We start from the raw sequence: 18,278 nt of genomic DNA, 5'->3' as shown, positions 1-18,278 counted from the left end.
CAAATTTCATTGTCCCCTTTTGGTTTTTTCTATCTGTAAGGGTACTGACACGTTACTTCTTCCATACCGTCTCGATTTGTAATCTTTGATATTTTGCTTTTACGATCAGCCCCACCTTCGTTTTCAATTCTCCGAGAACTCGTGTATAGTCTAGATTTACAAGACCAGAGATTCCTACACACTCTTTTGTCTCCCTATGCACGCAAGGATATGGTGCGCACCAAGATGATCAACAAATTGCTTAGACAATCTCTCTCATCTCGAACTTCAAATCCGGTAGATGCAGAGCTTCTCCGGACATGAAACCATGACAGTAAGCCTCCCCGATGAGCTCCCAGGTGTCTGGATTCTTGTGAAGTGATCGGAATACGTAAGGCTGCTCCGCTCCTGCAACAAGCATGACAACGTCTCCCTCCTTAATCGTCCAAGGCCCCGTGCCTAGGTATTTCTTTTTGGTCAAGAACAAACAGCGGTGCAGATATCGCGTTTCGAATACATTCTGGTAAGGCGGAGGATCTGCTGATTCACTGTACCGGGGCTCGAAACCGACGTAATACCTGGCTTCGTGAAATTTTTGTTGACGTTTTCGCTCGTACCTCTCCTCAATTTTATTACGAAGAGGGTACTCCTCACAGTCGAAAGTATCAATAAACTTTCGAATCGTGTTGATTCTCCGTTTGGCCTTGGCTCTGAGTGCGATGTAGTAATAGGTAAAGCCGGATTTCTTGTCGAGTTCTGCGGCCTCTCTGTCGCTAAATTGCATATCACTGTTTGCCAGTATGTGTCTTCCAGAATGCGGACCATAGTAAGGTGTCTGGTCGGCCATGACACCAAACCAATCGGTGAAGTCCTTGTTTGTGAGTTCCCTCACCTGGTCCTTGCGACGCCAGCTCACGGCAGATCTCTCACCTGAAACCAGGGTTTTCCAAAAGGCAGAAACCGTGTCTTCGTCCGTGGGTTGATATTGTTTTCCCATGAGCGTGGGGAGCTCTAAGAAGGTCCAAGGGACATGGATTTCCGGCACATCCAAGCAATCTCCAATGTGTTCGATGACATCAAGGATTGCCGCCTTGACTCGCAAGGACCGACCGCCACGGTGAAAGCTGAATTCAGCCTCCATCGATCTGTCTGACTTGAAAGGATCGGTGTTGGTACGCCATAGCATGTCACGGAAGGGTATTGGCCGAATTTCTGTGTTGAGATCTGGTACCCAAGAAGGCAGTCCTGGGATCAAGTTGACATCCTTCATCAACCTCTTGGTAGAGGCGGCGGGGAACCTGGGATTACTTGTGCAGCCGTGTCGCAATTGACCAACAAGAGAGAGTAAGTGAATGCCGGTGGGGCCTTGAAGAAGTTGGGCGGCGCAATCGCAATAGACGTCAATAATTGGTCTGTCATAGTCTACTTTGTATCCCGTTGGCGGGGATATTAAGACAACAGAGAAGAATTTGTCATGCTCCTTTGTGGTTTTTCGTCTTCTTATTTCCTCGATGGCGTCTTCCAGAGGGCAAGGTGTTCCGTTCAGAAACTCTCGTCGGGTATCGTATGCAAATTTGAGGCTGCACAGTGCCAGGCTAAAGGATCCAGCAAGCAGATCGGGGCCCTTGGTATTCGATTCGGCCCTTTTGTAGTTTTGTTCCGTGGTCTCAAGCTGGCTGGCCAGCTCAAGGACGGGGAGTTCTTGATCGCCCAGGAGAAATAGCATTTCTTTTGCCAGAACCACCTCTTGCAACGTCCATACGCGCTCAAAAAAGCCCCGGCTAAATATCCAGTAAAACGCCAGACTATAGCCGTAGGTACTCAAGAGGTCAAGCATTGCTTTGTAGTTGTGAGGATTTTCGACGGTACTCTGGATTAACTCCACGGCCTTGTATTTTTCTGGCTTCGGCAATGCCATTGCCTGTCGTACCCACGTTGCAGCTACACTGGTAATGATGCTGGATCTTCCCAACCAGACAACTACTGTTTTGGCAGAGCCAAAGATCGTTTTCATCATTCTGACTTGTGCACTCTTCTCGGCCTTTCTTTTCTTTTTTTCATTGTCGCTCATCTTCTTGTCGTTTGCTTGGTCAATGCAGATGGCGTCAATCCAGAGTGGAGAGCGTCTGTTTTGGTTCCGTAGCTGTAACAAGGCGTTGTACAGATTCTGGTGTACCCTGAGCTTTTTCCCGTTACATATCATTGTCCGCATTCTTCCTTCAATGGGGCTTCCAGTGTCCCTATCGATGTACCAGGTGTACGACAGAGCCTCGTAGCTGGGTTCTTTGCCCAATTCCTCTTCCTTGACCGAACAACGGATCAAGTAGTCCCATTTCGGTGGGTGAATGGTTACAAGTCTGAAGTACTTGTCGTCTTGCTTGAGACGTTTGTGCTTGAATTGAGGAAGAAAACAGTCCTGCAGGCATTGCTACTGAGTGATGATTCTCTTGTTTCAGCGACGGTTGTCTTACCACAATCATGGCAGCCAAAAGCCGTATCAGTGCCTCGATGAGATAGCAGAGAAAGACTTGCACTTTTCCAAGTGTGTAACGAAACATGACGAATCGCAGACGGTCAGATCAAACAACAACAATGGATATGGGGCTGCTGAGTGTTGGAACAGGACTGTTTATTCGAAGAGGGGCAAAGGGGCAAGTGATGAGAATGTGAATCTTGAAAGAGTGAGGCGCTGTGGCGAAGCCCTTGAGCTGAGGTGAAACACCTGCAGCTGCACCTCGTATTTGCTCGAAAAAGCGAGGCTGGCGCATCAGCCTTGAGCTATCCCCACCTTTTTTGACTCGAGCGTACGTACCCATCGATTTCTACCTGCAATCACAAAAGGGAAAGAGAAGAAGAAAAAGGCGCCCCTTCAATTCCTCTCCGCAAGCACAATCGCCTCGGGCGTCGCGTCAATAAACTCATCCGCACTGCCAGGCACCCCGCCCATTGGGACGCCACCACCCACCATCTCATTAAAAAACCTCACCAACAGCCCCGTCACCACCTCCGTCACCTTCCTCCCCGCAATGCTGCCCACCTGCGCGGCAACGGCGGCGCTGCCCCTCAGCCCCAGCCCGTCGACCAGCAGCGGCAGGTCGCAGTAGTCGAGATGGGCGGTGCCGTTGACGTAGACGTCGCGCAGCCACGCGCTCGTCTGGTTGCTGTTGAACAGCGCCCACGTCGCGTCGCTGCCGCCGTCCTCGCGGCCGCCGAAGCGCGCGCTCGCCAGCTCCAGGAACGGCGTGCGCAGGTCTGGGTTCGGGGCCGAGGGGTCCGGGTGGCTGACGCTGCCGTTGGGGCTGAGCGCGAGCAGGTGCTGGAAGGTGCCGTCGAGGTTGGCGGCGGCGCGGATGCGGTTGTCCTTGTTGTTGGACGCGGTCTGGTTGTCGGCGGCCTGCTGCTGCTGCTCCTGCGCGGCGATGATGACGCCGGCGGCCCCGGCGCCGCCGATGCTGTGGCCCCACACGGCCAGGTGGGTGGTGTTGAAGGGGGCGCCGGTTTTGGCGACGAGGGCGGGCAGGATTGGGGCGGCCAGGACGGCCTGCACGTCGGACACGCGGTAGCGGTAGATCTGGCGGTACGTCTCGGCGGGGGCGGCGCCGCTCATGATGGCGGGCGAGCCGGCGACGCCGGCGGGTGCCGTGTCGTCGTCGTCGTCGCCGTCATCAGGCGGCAGGGCCGTGTACAGGGCTTCGCCCGGGTGGTCGATGCCGACGACGGTGAAGCCGTGCGACGCCAGCTCGCTGAGGTAGGCCTTGTAGATGCCGACGAAGCCGCCCGCGCCCGGGGTGAAGATGAGCGTCGGGTACGGCGACGAGCCGTTGGCGAAGGCCGGGTGGGTGCCGAGGAGGGTGGGGGCCTGGTATTGGAGCTGGGTTGTCACGGTGGAGAGAGAGCCGTTGGGGACGCCGAAGGCCGGTTCGTATATCTGCGCCGTGGTGGCGTCGACGTAGGGAGCGGTGGTGTTGGGCGCCTGGAGCGTGGGGTAGTAGATTGTTACAAGCAGTATCCCCGGGTTTGGCGTTGGGTCAACCGGAGTCGAGTGGTTAAAGACATGTTGGGTGTAGCCGACGTGGTAGGGACCGGTGGGTTCCCATAGCGAGACGGCCCCGGCACCGGCACCGAGAAGTTGCGGAACCAAGGCGGCGGCGACAAGTTGCGAGCGCATGTTGTTCATGTGTCCTATGACAAACTCGAGGGATTCCCTTCATTCTTAAGTATGCGAGCGAGCTACGGGCGAATCCTACGCTGGGCAGTGCGAATCCTCCCGCATCCTTCGATGGGGGCCGAATCCATCAGTGCGACGCCGCACGTCATCCTGGCTCATTCGCTCCATGTCACACTGATTTCGGGTGCTGACGGTTAGTCGTCGTGGCGCTGCAAAAGAACCTCGGTTGAAATACCTCGTTGTAGCTTTTTGTTACTTAGTGGCGCTGTTTCCTCCCTGGGGATCGTAGGGCGTGACGAGAGGGAAGGCTCACCCGAGCGTCGAAGCGGCTGCTATCGCATGGAACGAGATACAGGTGGGCCTGTTGCTGCTGAAGATGTGGACTTCTTTGAAGTGGCTTGATCACTTGGATGGATTCTTGGAGTTGCAAGTTAGTCAGGCATCGAACAGCTTGCGCAATGACGTACCGCTTGGTAGGTATCTCAAACGGCAGGTCCGATCGTGCGGGCGAGATTTTTGATAGGTACGAGCCATGGCGATCAATGGCTGGCTGGACGGCAGGTGTATCCTCAATCTCTCCACTGCCCGGCAGAAAAGAAAAAGGACAATGGACAAGCCCCGGCAAGCAAACCATCGGTGAAAGAAAGCAAAGTCATTGCCATTGACCACCAAGAACCCTCGAACTGGATTCAACTCGGTGGCCCGGATCTCGGCCATCCATGCCGAAGTAGAGAGCGGTGCCACCGCCGAGGACGCGGAAAAGGCCGAGCAGTATGCTCTTACATTCTTCAACCGCCAGAAGGCCCTCCTTAACGTCAACGTTGTCGAGCAGAGCCTCTCCTGCAGCGGAGCCTGTGCGACGCTCGGCGTCGACCCGGCGAACCCAATGGTCCCCAACGGCCCTGACGGGCACCGTCTCCGCAAGCTCAAGCCCCATCAAGTACTCGATGTCGCCTGGCTCAAGGCTATGGAAGCTGAGGACACTAATGGCTGTATCCTGGCGAACGAGGCCGGCACAGGCCAGACCCTTATCGCGCTGGCATACCTCGTGGACGGCGGCAACTGCCGGGCCTCTATGGCAGCGGGGCCATGGAGGCCCAGCCTCGTCTAAGCAGATTAGTCACTTTCGGGGTATATGAGGCAGCCCAACAATCAACACTCATTCGATCATCAAAAGATCAACACTTACCTATCTAGGTAATCGTGCTTGGACGCTAGCGGGAACCGCACCATGCACAAAGCTATCGAAGCCAAGTTAGACATGATGTATTTCGTCACCCTCCCCGACTCCGACTACGACAATACAAGATCTAGGTTATTAACTATGAAATTCTAGCTAGTAAATGTGGAAGCAAGAAGATGTCTGCTCAATGGGCGAAAGACGATAAACCTACGGCTTGTTTTGAAGATAGTAAACAAGAGGGTGTGGGCTCTTCCCTCTCCTTTGCTCGTACCGTCCAGTCGTGATTTTGGTATCCAGTCCCGAATGCCAGCCGCAGTAGGCTACGACGTCAACGTCGAACACATCCTTCTGTGTGTACAAAAACTGCTGTACGGCAACGCTTTTGTAGAATCGGGCATGGTGAAGAGCGGTCCATCCGTCAATGTCCTTGGCGTTGAAATCGACATAGCCATTGCCCAGTTCGAAAAGGATTTCCATCATGTCCGAATCCTCGCAATGTGCAGCCTTGTGCATCGCCGTGTATCGCGCTCGGTCCGGTGCGTTGAAGTCGATGCGGTGCTTGAACTCGTCCATCATCATTCTGACGAGAGCTTTGTCCTCACCGCCGATTGCAAAGTGGAAGGGCGGGATCCCGTGCTCGCAACCTCGGTAGTTCGCGTCCACCCGCTCCGAGGCCAGCAACGTCTTGACAACTGATGTGTTGCCATTGCACACCGCGTGGTGCAGAGGTGTCTCATTATAAGGGTCTTTCGAATTGGGGTCGACTTCTTCGAGTTTCAGAAGTAGCTCCACCACTTCCGGACGTCCGTGAATGGAAGCCAACGCGAGTGGTGTCAGTCCCTCTGGATCCTTCTCGTCGATGATATCCCAGGACCCATGGATTCCGCCAAGTACAAGGCCGAGCAAATCAGCCAGACCAAAGAAAGCGAGGATGTGACAGCCGTGTGGTGCGTGCTTGATTGTGTAGTTCTCCATGATGTACTTTCCGCCAAAGTTCTGCGGCGAGAACATGACTTGACAAGCTGATGCCGTCAATGCATTGTCCAGAAGGAATGCAGTCGCTGGTCGGAGAAGAGCTTCGTGGAAACCCAGTGCAAGGCCAGCCCAGTTGTTGGCTGCGTAAGAAAGAAAAGGCATCTCCGACAGCCGCCTTTCAAACTGCTCCAGAGTTGCTGCTGGTCCTCCTGCAAGACGGTCGAGTTGTAGATAGGCCAAGCACGCGCGTGCGAGGTCCAGTCGCGCTCCTGCCATCCAACTCGGCGGGCTTTCTGCAAAGTACTCGCGGGCTGACTTGTGCACGGGATACACAAGTCCACTCTTGCAGTCCACCGACACCAAGCCAGCACAGAAAGTAGATATCTTGTCAACAGATACCAGGCGATCTTTGCACAGCCCCTCGACACCTTCTCTTATTGCCAGCGCATGCTGTAATTCTGCAACTGTCAATGGGTCTTTGCTGTGGAACACCCAGGCTAGAAGCCGGTGGGCCCAGGTCCGGTGCCTGGCTCCGGCGCAGTCGATTGTACCTACCAGCCGGGCATACAGCTGCCTGAATACCCCTCCATTCCTGGTCAAGCTTTTGATGAATGTCAACTCGGTTTCGGCCTCTTCTTGCGTGAGTCTATCGCTGAGCAACTCTACGCAGAGTCGTGCAGAGAGGAATCTATCAAAGCATGTTAGGTGGTTGTCCCGCTTGCAAACACATCAGGACGTCTACTTACATGCCGTTCGCAGTCTCTACGAGTACTTCTCGGATCCTTTGACTGAATTCCGATTGTTCCAGCCAGTCCAGCCGCGTTGAAATCTCCTTGTCCACGTAATCCCCGATGTCTTCATCCGAAGCCTGCATGTCCAAACGGGAATAATCTGCGAAGAGCTTTTCGATGGATGGCTCTTTACGCGATGTCACCAGAAACGCCGTGTTGGATTCTCCCCGTAGATGGTCTATGGCGTCCAAGAGTTCTTCACGGACCTGATTCGAGCACTGGTCGATGGCATCTACCACCACAAAGACCCTGCCGCACCGAGACGCTACGGAGCGAAGAATTTTGGACAGTTCCGAAGCTTCTGGACGACTTCCATATAGGGTCCGAACACCTATCGGAAGCGACGCGTCTTCTTCGACCAACTGTTTCAGCAACTCAGCAAGCAGGCTGGAAGCGCTTTGATCCTGCCGAGAATTTTCTTCGCAGAATATGAAGGCAATCTTTGTAGACTTGCTCTTCCGTGTCGCTCGGAGGTAGTCGATGACGATGGAAGCCAAAACGGTCTTTCCACATCCTGGAGGACCGGGGCAGAAGAGTGCGTTTTCACGCCCTCCAAACCATGAAGTGAAATGCGGGGATGTCAAAAACCATCGGCTAGACCCTTGGAGATATTGAGCAGAGCAATTGGCATGCTTTATTGCATGGCTGGCTGAGGTGAGCCAGCTAAGGGTTTCTTTGCGTTTGATCTCATCTGAGTCTGGAAATAGTAAGCGATGCACAGAAAAGTCCGATAAACCGTGTAGTAGGATGCGTACCTGGACTGTGTTCCTTGGGTCGAGAGGGTAATGGGGTACCAGCGTCAGCGTCCTGCCGATCTCTTTTTGGCGCCGAGCTGTCTTCTTCATAAACTCCAGATCGTTTCCTAGGTAGATCATCAGCGATATTGCCAGTGCGCAAATGATTTTGTCTTACATGGTTGTCTTTGGATTCGACAGGGAGAGTGAGGTGCAGACACGAATGATGGGAATCAACAAGACTTTATGATGAATGAGCTGTAAAGTCACGACACATTTGACACAAATGAGGGGGCGGCACAGCAGATGGTCACAGGCAGCAGTCCGGCGCTTAGATAGTGGCTGCAAGCCCATGTATGGCGGACGGGTGTTATCGCGAGCGCCAACATTATTCGACCGGGCGGGCGCAAGATCAGCTCCCCACGACGTTCGACAACAGCGGCACGGAATGGACGCAGCTTTCAGCCGCTCTCGGTGCGTGGCGTTGCGCACGTTCCTAAGTTTCGCACACAAACACGCCTTATTAGCGAAAGGGAAAAACAAATGCGTAGGATTGTTGCATAGGACTGTTGCGTAGGCTTAGCGAGGCCAAGTCGATCTACATGAAGCAAACAAGCAAGCTGTGTAGTCCAACAATGAGGCACGCCTGCTGTGTGCTGGCCGATGTTCAATACTGCAAAAACACAAAAGAAAGGCCGTAAAGCATACATGAGAGCCCGAAAAGCAATGCCCGAAAAGGAATGCCCGAAAAGGAATACCCGCAAAACGTGCCAATCGTGCGGTCACCGACGTCGCTTTGGTCTCTTGAACGATTGCGAGACAGATGTATCAGGAGTCGCATGTTCAATGTCTGCAATAATGCTCGAGCCGGCATGCGAGCCAACTACCGATATGGATCGTTCCGATTGCGTCAGATCCGCAGAGGAGCGCATTTCTGAGACGTCGAAGCTGATGTCGGATAGGATTTCGTCGATGGCGGCGCAGATCCTCTTGAAGTGAGCGGGCATCCAGTTGTCGTAGACGTTCTTCGTAAACTTGTAGGCTGTCCATTTTTCCTTGCCGTCCTATTCCGTAAAGTTGAACGTGCAAGTTCAAAGATCTTATTCAGGCGGGTCTGTGTTTCCCTGCCGAGGCTCGCGCTTCCTCCGCTCGGAGCGGCCAAGCTTGCGTCTGGAACCGATACTGCGGTCCACAGGTCGAGCGGTCTGTCACCGAAAGAGGGCATTCTCGCGGGGAGCTTCGATCGCCTGCGTTGGTCGAGGTTCGCGGCAACGGTCGCCCAGTACGGCTGTGCGTCCGGGTGGGTGGGGGAATTGTCCCCCGGCCTGTAGATCAGGCGTCCGTCACGGTAATCCTGTAGGACCTTAAGGATCGAGTGCGGCCAACGTTGACCTGGATCCATCCGCTCCGGATCGATGGTGTACTCGCGCTGTCGGAAGCCCTCGGGGTTGAGTTTACTCGAGTAACCGAGCCCCTTGGCCCGGTCCTCTCGGCGGAACCACCTTTAGAGGCTTACGGCGTTCGCTGGCGATCCTGCTTCCGCAGCGAGTTGTTGGAAACCGTAGTTTCCAACGTACGCGTACCCGCCACATGTCCCGAAGACATGGGAGCCGTCCTCGGCTTGGAGGATAGCTGGTCGGCCCAACGGCTCGACCCGATCACACGGGGCTCCCTTCTGCGCAAAATTAGCGGGCCAGAATTTGTGCAGCTGACGCGACGAGAAGCAGAGATGGCGGCGGTAGTACTTCGTATCGGCGAACGTTCTCATATCCATCTTGGAGGCACAGAATGCCTCAACGGAGGCCATAAGCGCCGCCAAGGCCATAGCGCAACGTGCCCTCCGGGCGATTCGGGATCTCGATCGCGGTCAGGCCGAAGCCCAGGATAACCTCTTCAGGACCGGAGCCAACATTGCCGCTGTCGCGGCACTTCATGGAGATCCGATGCCCGACGCCGGGGTCAGGCGTGTCATGGAGGTCGGCGCGAACATGGTGGAGAGGGGCCCAGGGTCCCAACCTCTCAAGGAACCCCGAGTAGATCCTGTCGGTGTTGTGGTCGTGGGATACTATCGCACTTGAAAAAGGTACGACGCCGCACTTGTTTTCAGTGCTGGCTAAGGTCCTTATATCTGACAGATACCGAAAAAGCCAGTATCTCGCGATCAAGCTCCTTCTCACGCTTGACCAGTCTGAACAGCTCTACCACGGCCCGTACTGCGACCGTCGCGCTGTGTGCATTTTGTTGGTCCGCAGAGGGGTTGTGTCGAACCTTCGTCAACATGACTGACCGTCGTGACAGCGCGCCTTTCCGAGCGCTCCTCGCCTGTAAAGAGTCAACATCAAGAGCAAGAGTGCGATGAATGTCTCCATACTTGGTGTGCATCGATGCCCAAACCCAGAAGCGAGCGTTGCTCTGCAGTGGTCAGCGATAGGTCCAACTACAACTAGCTATACATCATAACATGTGCTGGTGATAGATTGGCGAGGCAAAATCTATCAAAGGGACCCCTAGCGAAGCGCGTAGCTGGCGGTATCCGCCGCTCGCCGCTCGCTGCTAGGGGTATTCGCTCGCCGCTAGGGGTATTCACTCGCTGCTGGGGGTATTTACTCGCTGCTGGCGGTGTTCGCTCGCTGCTGGGGGTATTCGCTCGCCGCTCATGCTGGGGGTATTCGCTCGCTGCTGGGGGTATTCACTCGCTCCTGGCGGTGTTCGCTCGCTGCTGGGGGTATTCGCCCGTCGCTGCTGGGGGTATTCGCTCGCCGCTGCTGGGGGTATTCGCTCGCTGGTGGTGGCGGTGTTCGCTCGCCGCTGGTGGCGGTATTCGTTGGGGTACGCGACGCGCAGCACGGGATAACCCTGGAGAAACACGGAATCACATGATTTGTCTTTTAAAGTAGCCAATAGACCAAAATTTTGCCGATACCTTCCCGGGCGCAGGCTGGCAGGCACCGGAGCGTGCAGTCCAGACGAACACAAAAGCCTATCCTCGCAGTCCGCGAGATCACCTCGAGACCGTGGGCACAAGCAATCGCATTACTGGAAATGCGATGGCATCAGACTAACTCGCGCCGTCTTTGGCGAATGCAACTTCTAACACTCTTTCACAAACAGCGTGGAGCATCATCGTTATTAGTCTGGTAGGCAACATCATTACGCACAGCAGAAAGGGACTGGGAGGCAACACGCGAGTGCGCGTCGGATTTTTAAGCGAGCTGGACCGCGCGGGGTGGCTTGGAACATGGTCATCATTTTCGCGACTCCGCCACGCGACGTTTGGCACTCTTCCTCCAGAGCCCGCGCAAGGCGAGCATCTCGACGAAAAGTAAATCCTGGGTGGAAAGCCATCAAAAATTGCGCCAGTGAAGCCCCCGAAGGAGATTCATACCAAGCCACCACCGCGCTGTGCAATGCAGGGCAGCCTGGTAGGCCGTCCGTCTTGTTGATCACGGAAGCCCCGACAAGGTCTGTGAATGTTAGCAGGTGTTCTGATCGCAACGTTGGGGGGGCGGGAGAGGGTGGCTTACAAGTATGAGTCGGAAAAGAGGAGGAGGCGAGGGGAGGCCCAAATATATAGGTAGATTGAGAGGACCGTGCGTGTAAGCGAGGACGAGTCAGCATTAGATGACGTGGCCTGTAGGTGCCGCCTTTCGCAGGCAAGCGCTCAAGGCGCACGGCGATCGCCGATCGCGAAGGCTGCTATACCCCAACGGCTCAAGAGCGACAGGTGCATGAGCGGACCTGGCTCAGTCTTGCGCCAGCTTCTGTGAGCACATAACTGGAAAGGGCGGTCGAGGTTGAGGCCACGGCCACGGATCCCTATTATCCACATCCTTGAGCTAGAAGAGGCCATTTGGCTGCGCGTCGATGCCCCAGCACACGACAAGCGGCAGATGTTGGTGCTGCTGTTTGCCCGTCTGGCTGAGCGCCAGGGCGCCCTGGCGCTGCGGACTGCGGCGCTTTGCCGAATCTTAGCCGCCCGTCAACACACGAACAGCACCTAGAGGTACCTAGACGTCAGTGCGCCCGTAACAAAAATCTTCCACCACCGACACAACTTCGACCGTCACGGGTCCCCTCTTACAACAGGCTTAAACAGCAGACGTCTCTTGGAAGCCAAACTTCCTCCTCAAAAGCCCCAATGTCTTATCTACTGCGGCCACCATCGCGCATGCCAGCGCTCATCACAAGCATGAACTTATTCCAAAGAATCGCCCTCATGTGCTGACTGGAAAAGATGTACCTTCATAGATGAGCCACATCACGAACCGGTCTTTCGGGTCTGTATGTATAACATGCAGCCAATTTCAAGGATTTACTGTACAGCAAAGCTCACCAAGGAAGCATGTTGACACCCTCTCCAATGCTTTAAAAGTACTAAGTGTTCGAGGTTGCGTATGAGATTAAGCAGCATAGATCGTGCGTGCTCACCTTTCGACAGGCTTTTCTCTCTAGAGTGATAAGCTCTGTCAGCCTTTGCGTTCTACATCTTTTCCCTCCCTATTTTTTTTTCCAGTTGGGGATTCGCGGGCAATCTTCATAGAGTTCCTTCCACGATTTCCATTATGTCTTCAGCAGCACAAAATGAACAGCCAAACCCGTCATTAATCATTCCTTCCTTTTTCTTCCTTTCATTGCTGAACAAAAACAAATTATGATTCGTACTCATTGCTGTTGTGTTCTCCCGCAACTTGTACCTTTCGTCTATCAGATTCAAGGGATCATATCTGCCCAAGGAACCTCAATCCACCCAACGGCCACATGCCCCAGGAATTATGTGCGGACACTCGGGAAGGTGGATCGTCGGCCAAACCGGCTTTGCATGCAAGGCTGCGCATATGTCAAGCTACTTGCGAAGGCCTTTCCCGTCTATTCGATGGTGGGCGTCCCAGTTCGACGGCGAGCTCTACCACGGGCGTGCGCCAAGCCGCGTCGCGTCGCGTCGCGCGGCGCGCCCGCGCTTTAGCCGGTCGCTGCCTTCTTAGCAGCTCTGGTGCTCTTCTGGTTTTCTCCAACGATCCTCGCAATATTTTGAAAACAACCATTTTCGAATCGAGAATCGCCCTGCGTCATGTCGCGCAACAACAGCAGCAACACCAGCAGCAGCAGCAAGAAGGGCTCGGGTCGCAAACCCGACTTCGCCGCCATTGGCGACCGCCGCAGGCAGCATAGCCTGCTCTCTGGCGCCGATGGTACGTCACCTCACGGGTATTCCGGTCTCCAAGCGCGCTGACATCCTTCCAGCGGGCAATCTCGCCCCCGCTGAGGGCATGGAGGGCGTCACACTGATGTCCCAAGATGCTCCTCGTCCTTGTCCTCCTCCTTCTCACCCGCCTGCCAACCAGCAGGGCCAGGGTTCCCCCGCTGACGCTCTCGCCAGGAGCGTCATCACCGAGGGGTCTGCCAACCGGCAGACATACCTCGCCCCAGGGATTGGTGGCCCGCCGGTCACCGTCCCTGCCCCGGCGACTGCTTCACAGCAGGAGCTGGCAACCCCCACCGGTCAGCCATCCGCTGACTGGATGGATAGCGGCCTTCCCATGGCCCAACGCGCCCAGGCTTTTCAGGCCTGGCAGGCTGAGCAGGCTGCCACCTGGCAGGCCTGGCGGGAAGCCGGCGCGCCCCCATGCCCCCAATGCAACGGGGCTCACGCTCCTCCTCATCGAGATGAGGAGGAAAAGAAGAGCTTTTCAGCCCGTAAAACCACGGGCAGGAAAGTCCTGAAGAGCTTTCAGGCTCAACAACGGAAGGCCGAAACCAAGGCCTCCGCCCCCACCAAGAAGGGCAATGTGTGCCCAATGTGCGCTCACCCTCACTCGGGAGAGTGCAGTACTCCCAAGTGCAGGCAGTGCCATGGCTACCATGGCTCTCGACTTACCTGCTTCGAAGCCGCCGCCAAACGGCAACAAGCTGGTCTTCCGCCGGTCGCCCCGGCTCAGCCAACCGCCGCCTCTGATCAATTAATGTTCAGAGACGCTTTCCGCGAAGTCCATCGAACGGGCTCGCAGGCGGGATTGGCTGCTATGACGAACATGTTCGTCACCACCATGGAGGCCCATGGGTCCTCCTCCAAGTCCTCCGCTCCCGTCCGCGGCAAGAGAAAGCAGCGCGACGATGACGACGACGAGGGCAAGGGCAAGGGCAAGAAATCCCGAGGCCCTGACCCTTGAATGCGCCAACCAGCGCTTCACACCCACAGCGGATGGAAAAACCGCTTTACCAAAGCCAGCCCGACGATAGCTTCCACGTCCACGCTTCGTGTCGGGTGGGAACTTCTCAATACTCTATTGAGATGCTAAGAGAAGCTTGCAACATGTCACTTTAGATCTATCAAAAGGGAACCATTCACCTACCGCATTACAAGAGCCTTTTCGCTAACTGGATCGTTTTAGGATTCGAATTGCAACGGTTCTCCCACACAGCCAGCCTCCCGTCGATATTTCACATTCTAATTGCATGTAGCCGACGTCCGTCACCAGGCTCTCGGGTTCGAAGACTTCCTCCAAGGCACGTCGCAACAACACGAACCTTTTCCGAAGAGATGCTGCAATTCCTACTTGCCGCACACTACCAAAGCAAACGGGCTAGTATCACAAAGCACAATGGCGGGAGGGCGTGTAGTGTAAGCCTGGATTGGATTGAGCGGGCCCAGAGTTTGTCTACAGCTTTGTATTACTTTTCTCTCAGGTAGAAATTGAACACACTCTGGAAATATCCCTGTAGGCCTTTATTCGGCTTGTTTTCCTCGGAAGCTTGCTCTGCTAACCTGACCCGGGCAGTGGCTCCCGTCTCGTCTGCTCATTCAAGAAGCGTTCTTACCATTCCATGACCTGTATATTGCCATCTGAATGTTCTTGAAAGACTGGAATGCCCGTGGTCCTTGGGGGAGCACACCTTGGGCGACACAAGTTGGATCAATCATCCAAATCCGTGTCTAGTCAGGTGCCTCGGCTGTTCCACTCTCTCCTTAATATTGATGAAGGGGGCCCTGTATCCAAAGAATCCAAGCATCCAATACATCCTAGTAAAGACGTCTTAGACGGTAGTGGCGAGCGTGTCGAGACGGGAAAACGTGTGCCTGCAATGAGAGTTCAGTCAGAAGAAAAGGAAAAAAAGAAAGTAGACCGAATCAAATACTTCCGCAAATCAGAGGCATAAACGGAGTGAACAATGCGAGCACAGAAGCCCCTGGATAGCGCAGGGTGACACCACGTACACAAATGTACAGAAGGCATAACTTCCCGGAAGCACCAGAAGCAGCTGGCCAACACCACGTACAATACGTACAGCAAGTATAACCTCTCAAGACCCCCTGAACAAGCAAGGGCCACACCACGTACACGAATGTACAGAAGGTATAAGCTCTGTAAGAGGCACCTGAAGATCCAAGGCAACACCGCGTACAGAATGTACAAAAAGCATAACTCCCCGTCAGAGATTAACTCTGATGCTGCTTCTCACCACCATCATATCTCATCTTGTGCGCATGGGCAAGGCAGGTAGGAAATATGGACGTACAGGACTCGGTTAAGCGTAAGGGTGGGACCTGATATGCGAAAGCTGGTGATGATCGAGCTGGACTCGGCTATCGAACGACAAGTGCGAGACTACGGATGCTATTTCAGGTCAGGCTAGTCCGTTGTTTGCTCGTTTCAAGTACTGCTGTCACTCACTGGACATCCACCCATCTTCCACTTCCGCACACAAGGACGTAGACAGCATTGGATGGTATAAGTTCGGCGATGCGCGTATATACAGACTCGGAGAAGGAGGTAAAGAGCGTGCAGTCGGCTTGTCGTGTTCATCGGGATTGCGAGGAGTAGGTGGTGAGGCGGGGTGGACTGTGGAGGGCGGCCGCTGCTTGCGCCTTCCCAGTCGCGCATCTCGCCTTCCCAAAGTGACTTGACCAGAAGGAAGCGGCGAAAACTTTCTCGCACGCGCGGACCGCGAGACAACTTGAACCTTATTACATCTGATCGTGCAGTCAGCTTTGTGACCGGACGAACTCACACTCAACTCACAGTTAGTTACAAGCTGTCGCCATGGCCGTCAAGCGCAATCAGCGAGACCGCAAGGCTCACCAGGCCGCCAACAAGAAGAAGGATCGGCCTGAAGGCGCGAAAACATCCCGCCTCAATCCCCGCCAGAGAAAGGCGGCAAAAGAGCAGCAAGAAGCAGAGCTGCAATCCCTGCACAGTGGGTCTTCATCTCTACTCCTACGTTGCACCTTTCCCTCCTGTGCATGGTCTATTCCCGTGTTGAGACTAAGATTATGCACACACACACGCAATCATCCCAAACCTTACCGAACATTTTCCCTTTTGCAGTGCTTGAAGAGCTACTTGTGGAAACACTTACCTCCCGCCGAGATTGGGCTTTGCGCCGCCTGAGTGTTGAGCTACGCGAATTTACTCAGAATTCAAAGCTAACATTACCATGCAGGTCAGAACAGACCCCCTCCGACTCCCTGGGCCAACCGCTTCGATTGGGAGGCACTCCAGCGCGGTGAAGCAACCCAAAGCTTCTCCGAGTACATTCCCCCACGGGTCCCTCCACCAGTGGTGGCTCGTCCTCCAGGAACGCTTCCTCCGTGGTTGCAACCTGATGGTGGAAGGCCAACCAGCCCGACGCCTAGTGTGGTGCCACCAACACCCACTTCTCCCCGTGAGGTGCCACCAACACCCACTTCTTCCCGTGAGGTGCCATCCCCACCCACGCTCCCCACGAATGTGCTGCAACCAGCCATTCGTCCTCCAGGAATGCTCCCTCCGTGGAAGCTACCTGATGGCAGAAGGCCAAACAGCCCGACGCCTAGTGTGGTGCAATCAACACCCACTCCCCGCCGCGAGGTGCCATCCTCACCCACGCTCCCCATGAATGTGCTGCAACCAGCCATTCGTCCTCCAGGAATGCTCCCTCCGTGGAAGCTACCTGATGGCAGAAGGCCAAACAGCCCGACGCCTAGTGTGGTGCAATCAACACCCACTCCCCGCCGCGAGGTGCCATCTACACCCGCGGCCCTCACGGATGCGCTGCAACCAGCCATTCCCCTGTGGGCGCAGGATTTATTTGGTGAGCTGGAACCAGCCACTCCGACGCCCACAGCTCCTACTGAGGTGCAAGCCGCACCTTTAGTCACTCAGCCCGAATTGCCTTCAGGCAGGGCCTTTAACCTGGGCAGAGATGAAGAAAAAATCATCTCGAGTTCAATCACGGACCTGATCGCGAGATCAATGGACCGTCGCCACTCCGGTCCCTCAAATGATACCGGTTCAGAGTCAAAATCCATTGCTGGCTCTACTATGTTCACAGCTGCTGAAGTCTGGAACATACTACCAGCCGGTATCCGCCAGAAGTACGCTCAGGCAGAGACTGCGCGCCAATCGAGGCTCAAACAAAGAGACCCAAGTGTGCCTCCGGTCGAAACGTCGGATAAAAAGCACGCATTGATCCTCACGAGAACTAGCGGGGCAGCCCCCCAAAGCCAAAGAACCGGTGAGGTCTTGAAGGCTGCTATTCTTGCGCTGAGGTTGAGCACGTGGGGAGGAATCCCAACTGCCAACATTAGCTTGCACTTCTGGTTTGGTAGAAAAAGCCACCAGGAGATACCACCGTTCGAGAACATCTTGACGATGTGGTCCGGCTATAGAAAGCTGTACGAGTGGGTTGAGAGCGTTCGTTCTTACGCGGACCCCCTGATCTTTGTGCGTGGCATCGACGGGCTTACGTGCACTCCTTACACCATTCGGAGTCTCCTCAGATACACTGAGACGAGAGCCCCGAGTCTGCGTGTTGGGATCTACCAGTCGAACATGAGCGAAGGCTTTCCCATGTTAGCTGCCCAAGCCGGCTTTGATCAAATCTTGCTGGGCTATTTCTTCATCATCCGCGTTGACATCCTCGCGCGCAGCTGCCGTCAGAGCCTGGCTGAGACGAATGTCACGGACCAGATTTCCTCCCTGCTTATAACAGCTTGGGACCGTATTCACATCGACAAGATCTCAAACGGAATGGATATCAACAGGGGCAGAAACATGATTGTCCTGAACTGATTCCGCTCGAAAGCATGCACGGTTTTACTTTTCGTCGAGATACTCGCCTTGCGCGGGCTCTGGAGGAAGAGATTGAGACCTTCACTTTCGTTGTCGTTCCAAATGAAACGTGTCACGCGCGATGTCTCGGTGCGCGCGTGTTGCCAACGAGCGGGTCTCCACAACAGCCGGGTGTAGGAATGAGTGAGTGAGCTGGCGGTGTGTGCCAGAGCGAGGGGGCTGGAACTGCGGAGCGCGCTCGCTCTTCGCGTCTGACTTCTCCGATGGCGGAGCTGAGCTCGCCTTTGGAGGCTCGGCTTGGGCGATGGCTGGCCGAAGGTGACTGGTCCGCCGAAAGGCCTTGCTTCCAACTTTCTGGATGGGGTAGCAGAAGCGAGTTATCCTCCTTTCCAAGTCTTT

At 55.0% G+C, this 18,278-nt stretch overlaps 7 protein-coding genes across 7 annotated transcripts; 3 read left to right on the top strand and 4 right to left on the bottom strand.

The window, feature by feature from the left end:
• Positions 1 to 241: 241 nt before the first annotated feature.
• On the bottom strand, positions 242 to 2,537 carry BKCO1_3800012 (heterokaryon incompatibility; the record flags this gene model as incomplete). The annotated part of the gene is made up of 2 exons (XM_020275219.1): positions 242 to 2,395; positions 2,451 to 2,537. The coding sequence occupies 2 exons, from the start codon at positions 2,535 to 2,537 to the stop codon at positions 242 to 244; spliced, it is 2,241 nt and encodes a 746-aa protein (XP_020128648.1).
• Positions 2,538 to 2,848: 311 nt separating this feature from the next.
• BKCO1_3800011 (paf acetylhydrolase family protein) lies at positions 2,849 to 4,147 on the bottom strand (the record flags this gene model as incomplete). The annotated part of the gene is made up of 1 exon (XM_020275211.1): positions 2,849 to 4,147. One exon carries the CDS (start codon positions 4,145 to 4,147, stop codon positions 2,849 to 2,851), a length of 1,299 nt encoding a protein of 432 aa, XP_020128649.1.
• A 458-nt stretch (positions 4,148 to 4,605) lies between these two features.
• Positions 4,606 to 5,258, top strand: BKCO1_3800010 (uncharacterized protein; the record flags this gene model as incomplete). The annotated part of the gene is made up of 2 exons (XM_020275200.1): positions 4,606 to 4,620; positions 4,821 to 5,258. 2 exons carry the CDS (start codon positions 4,606 to 4,608, stop codon positions 5,256 to 5,258), a joined length of 453 nt encoding a protein of 150 aa, XP_020128650.1.
• Positions 5,259 to 5,537: 279 nt separating this feature from the next.
• BKCO1_380009 (ankyrin repeat-containing) lies at positions 5,538 to 8,184 on the bottom strand (the record flags this gene model as incomplete). Its single annotated transcript, XM_020275304.1, has 4 exons — positions 5,538 to 6,993; positions 7,052 to 7,793; positions 7,852 to 7,958; positions 8,009 to 8,184. The coding sequence occupies 4 exons, from the start codon at positions 8,182 to 8,184 to the stop codon at positions 5,538 to 5,540; spliced, it is 2,481 nt and encodes an 826-aa protein (XP_020128704.1).
• Positions 8,185 to 8,612: 428 nt separating this feature from the next.
• BKCO1_380008 (uncharacterized protein) lies at positions 8,613 to 9,655 on the bottom strand (the record flags this gene model as incomplete). Its single annotated transcript, XM_020275293.1, has 3 exons — positions 8,613 to 8,894; positions 9,014 to 9,332; positions 9,408 to 9,655. The coding sequence occupies 3 exons, from the start codon at positions 9,653 to 9,655 to the stop codon at positions 8,613 to 8,615; spliced, it is 849 nt and encodes a 282-aa protein (XP_020128705.1).
• A 3,243-nt stretch (positions 9,656 to 12,898) lies between these two features.
• BKCO1_380007 (uncharacterized protein) lies at positions 12,899 to 13,997 on the top strand (the record flags this gene model as incomplete). Its single annotated transcript, XM_020275282.1, has 2 exons — positions 12,899 to 13,019; positions 13,072 to 13,997. 2 exons carry the CDS (start codon positions 12,899 to 12,901, stop codon positions 13,995 to 13,997), a joined length of 1,047 nt encoding a protein of 348 aa, XP_020128697.1.
• Positions 13,998 to 15,869: 1,872 nt separating this feature from the next.
• On the top strand, positions 15,870 to 17,879 carry BKCO1_380006 (uncharacterized protein; the record flags this gene model as incomplete). The annotated part of the gene is made up of 2 exons (XM_020275271.1): positions 15,870 to 16,023; positions 16,270 to 17,879. 2 exons carry the CDS (start codon positions 15,870 to 15,872, stop codon positions 17,877 to 17,879), a joined length of 1,764 nt encoding a protein of 587 aa, XP_020128698.1.
• Between the last annotated feature and the right edge of the window lie 399 nt (positions 17,880 to 18,278).

The sequence above is a fragment of the Diplodia corticola genome (assembly GCF_001883845.1).
Source record: "Diplodia corticola strain CBS 112549 chromosome Unknown scaffold38, whole genome shotgun sequence".
Classification (NCBI taxonomy): Eukaryota; Fungi; Ascomycota; class Dothideomycetes; order Botryosphaeriales; family Botryosphaeriaceae; genus Diplodia; species Diplodia corticola.
The sequence above is the reverse complement of the archived record's forward strand: the minus strand, read 5'-3'. Positions and strand labels throughout refer to the sequence as shown.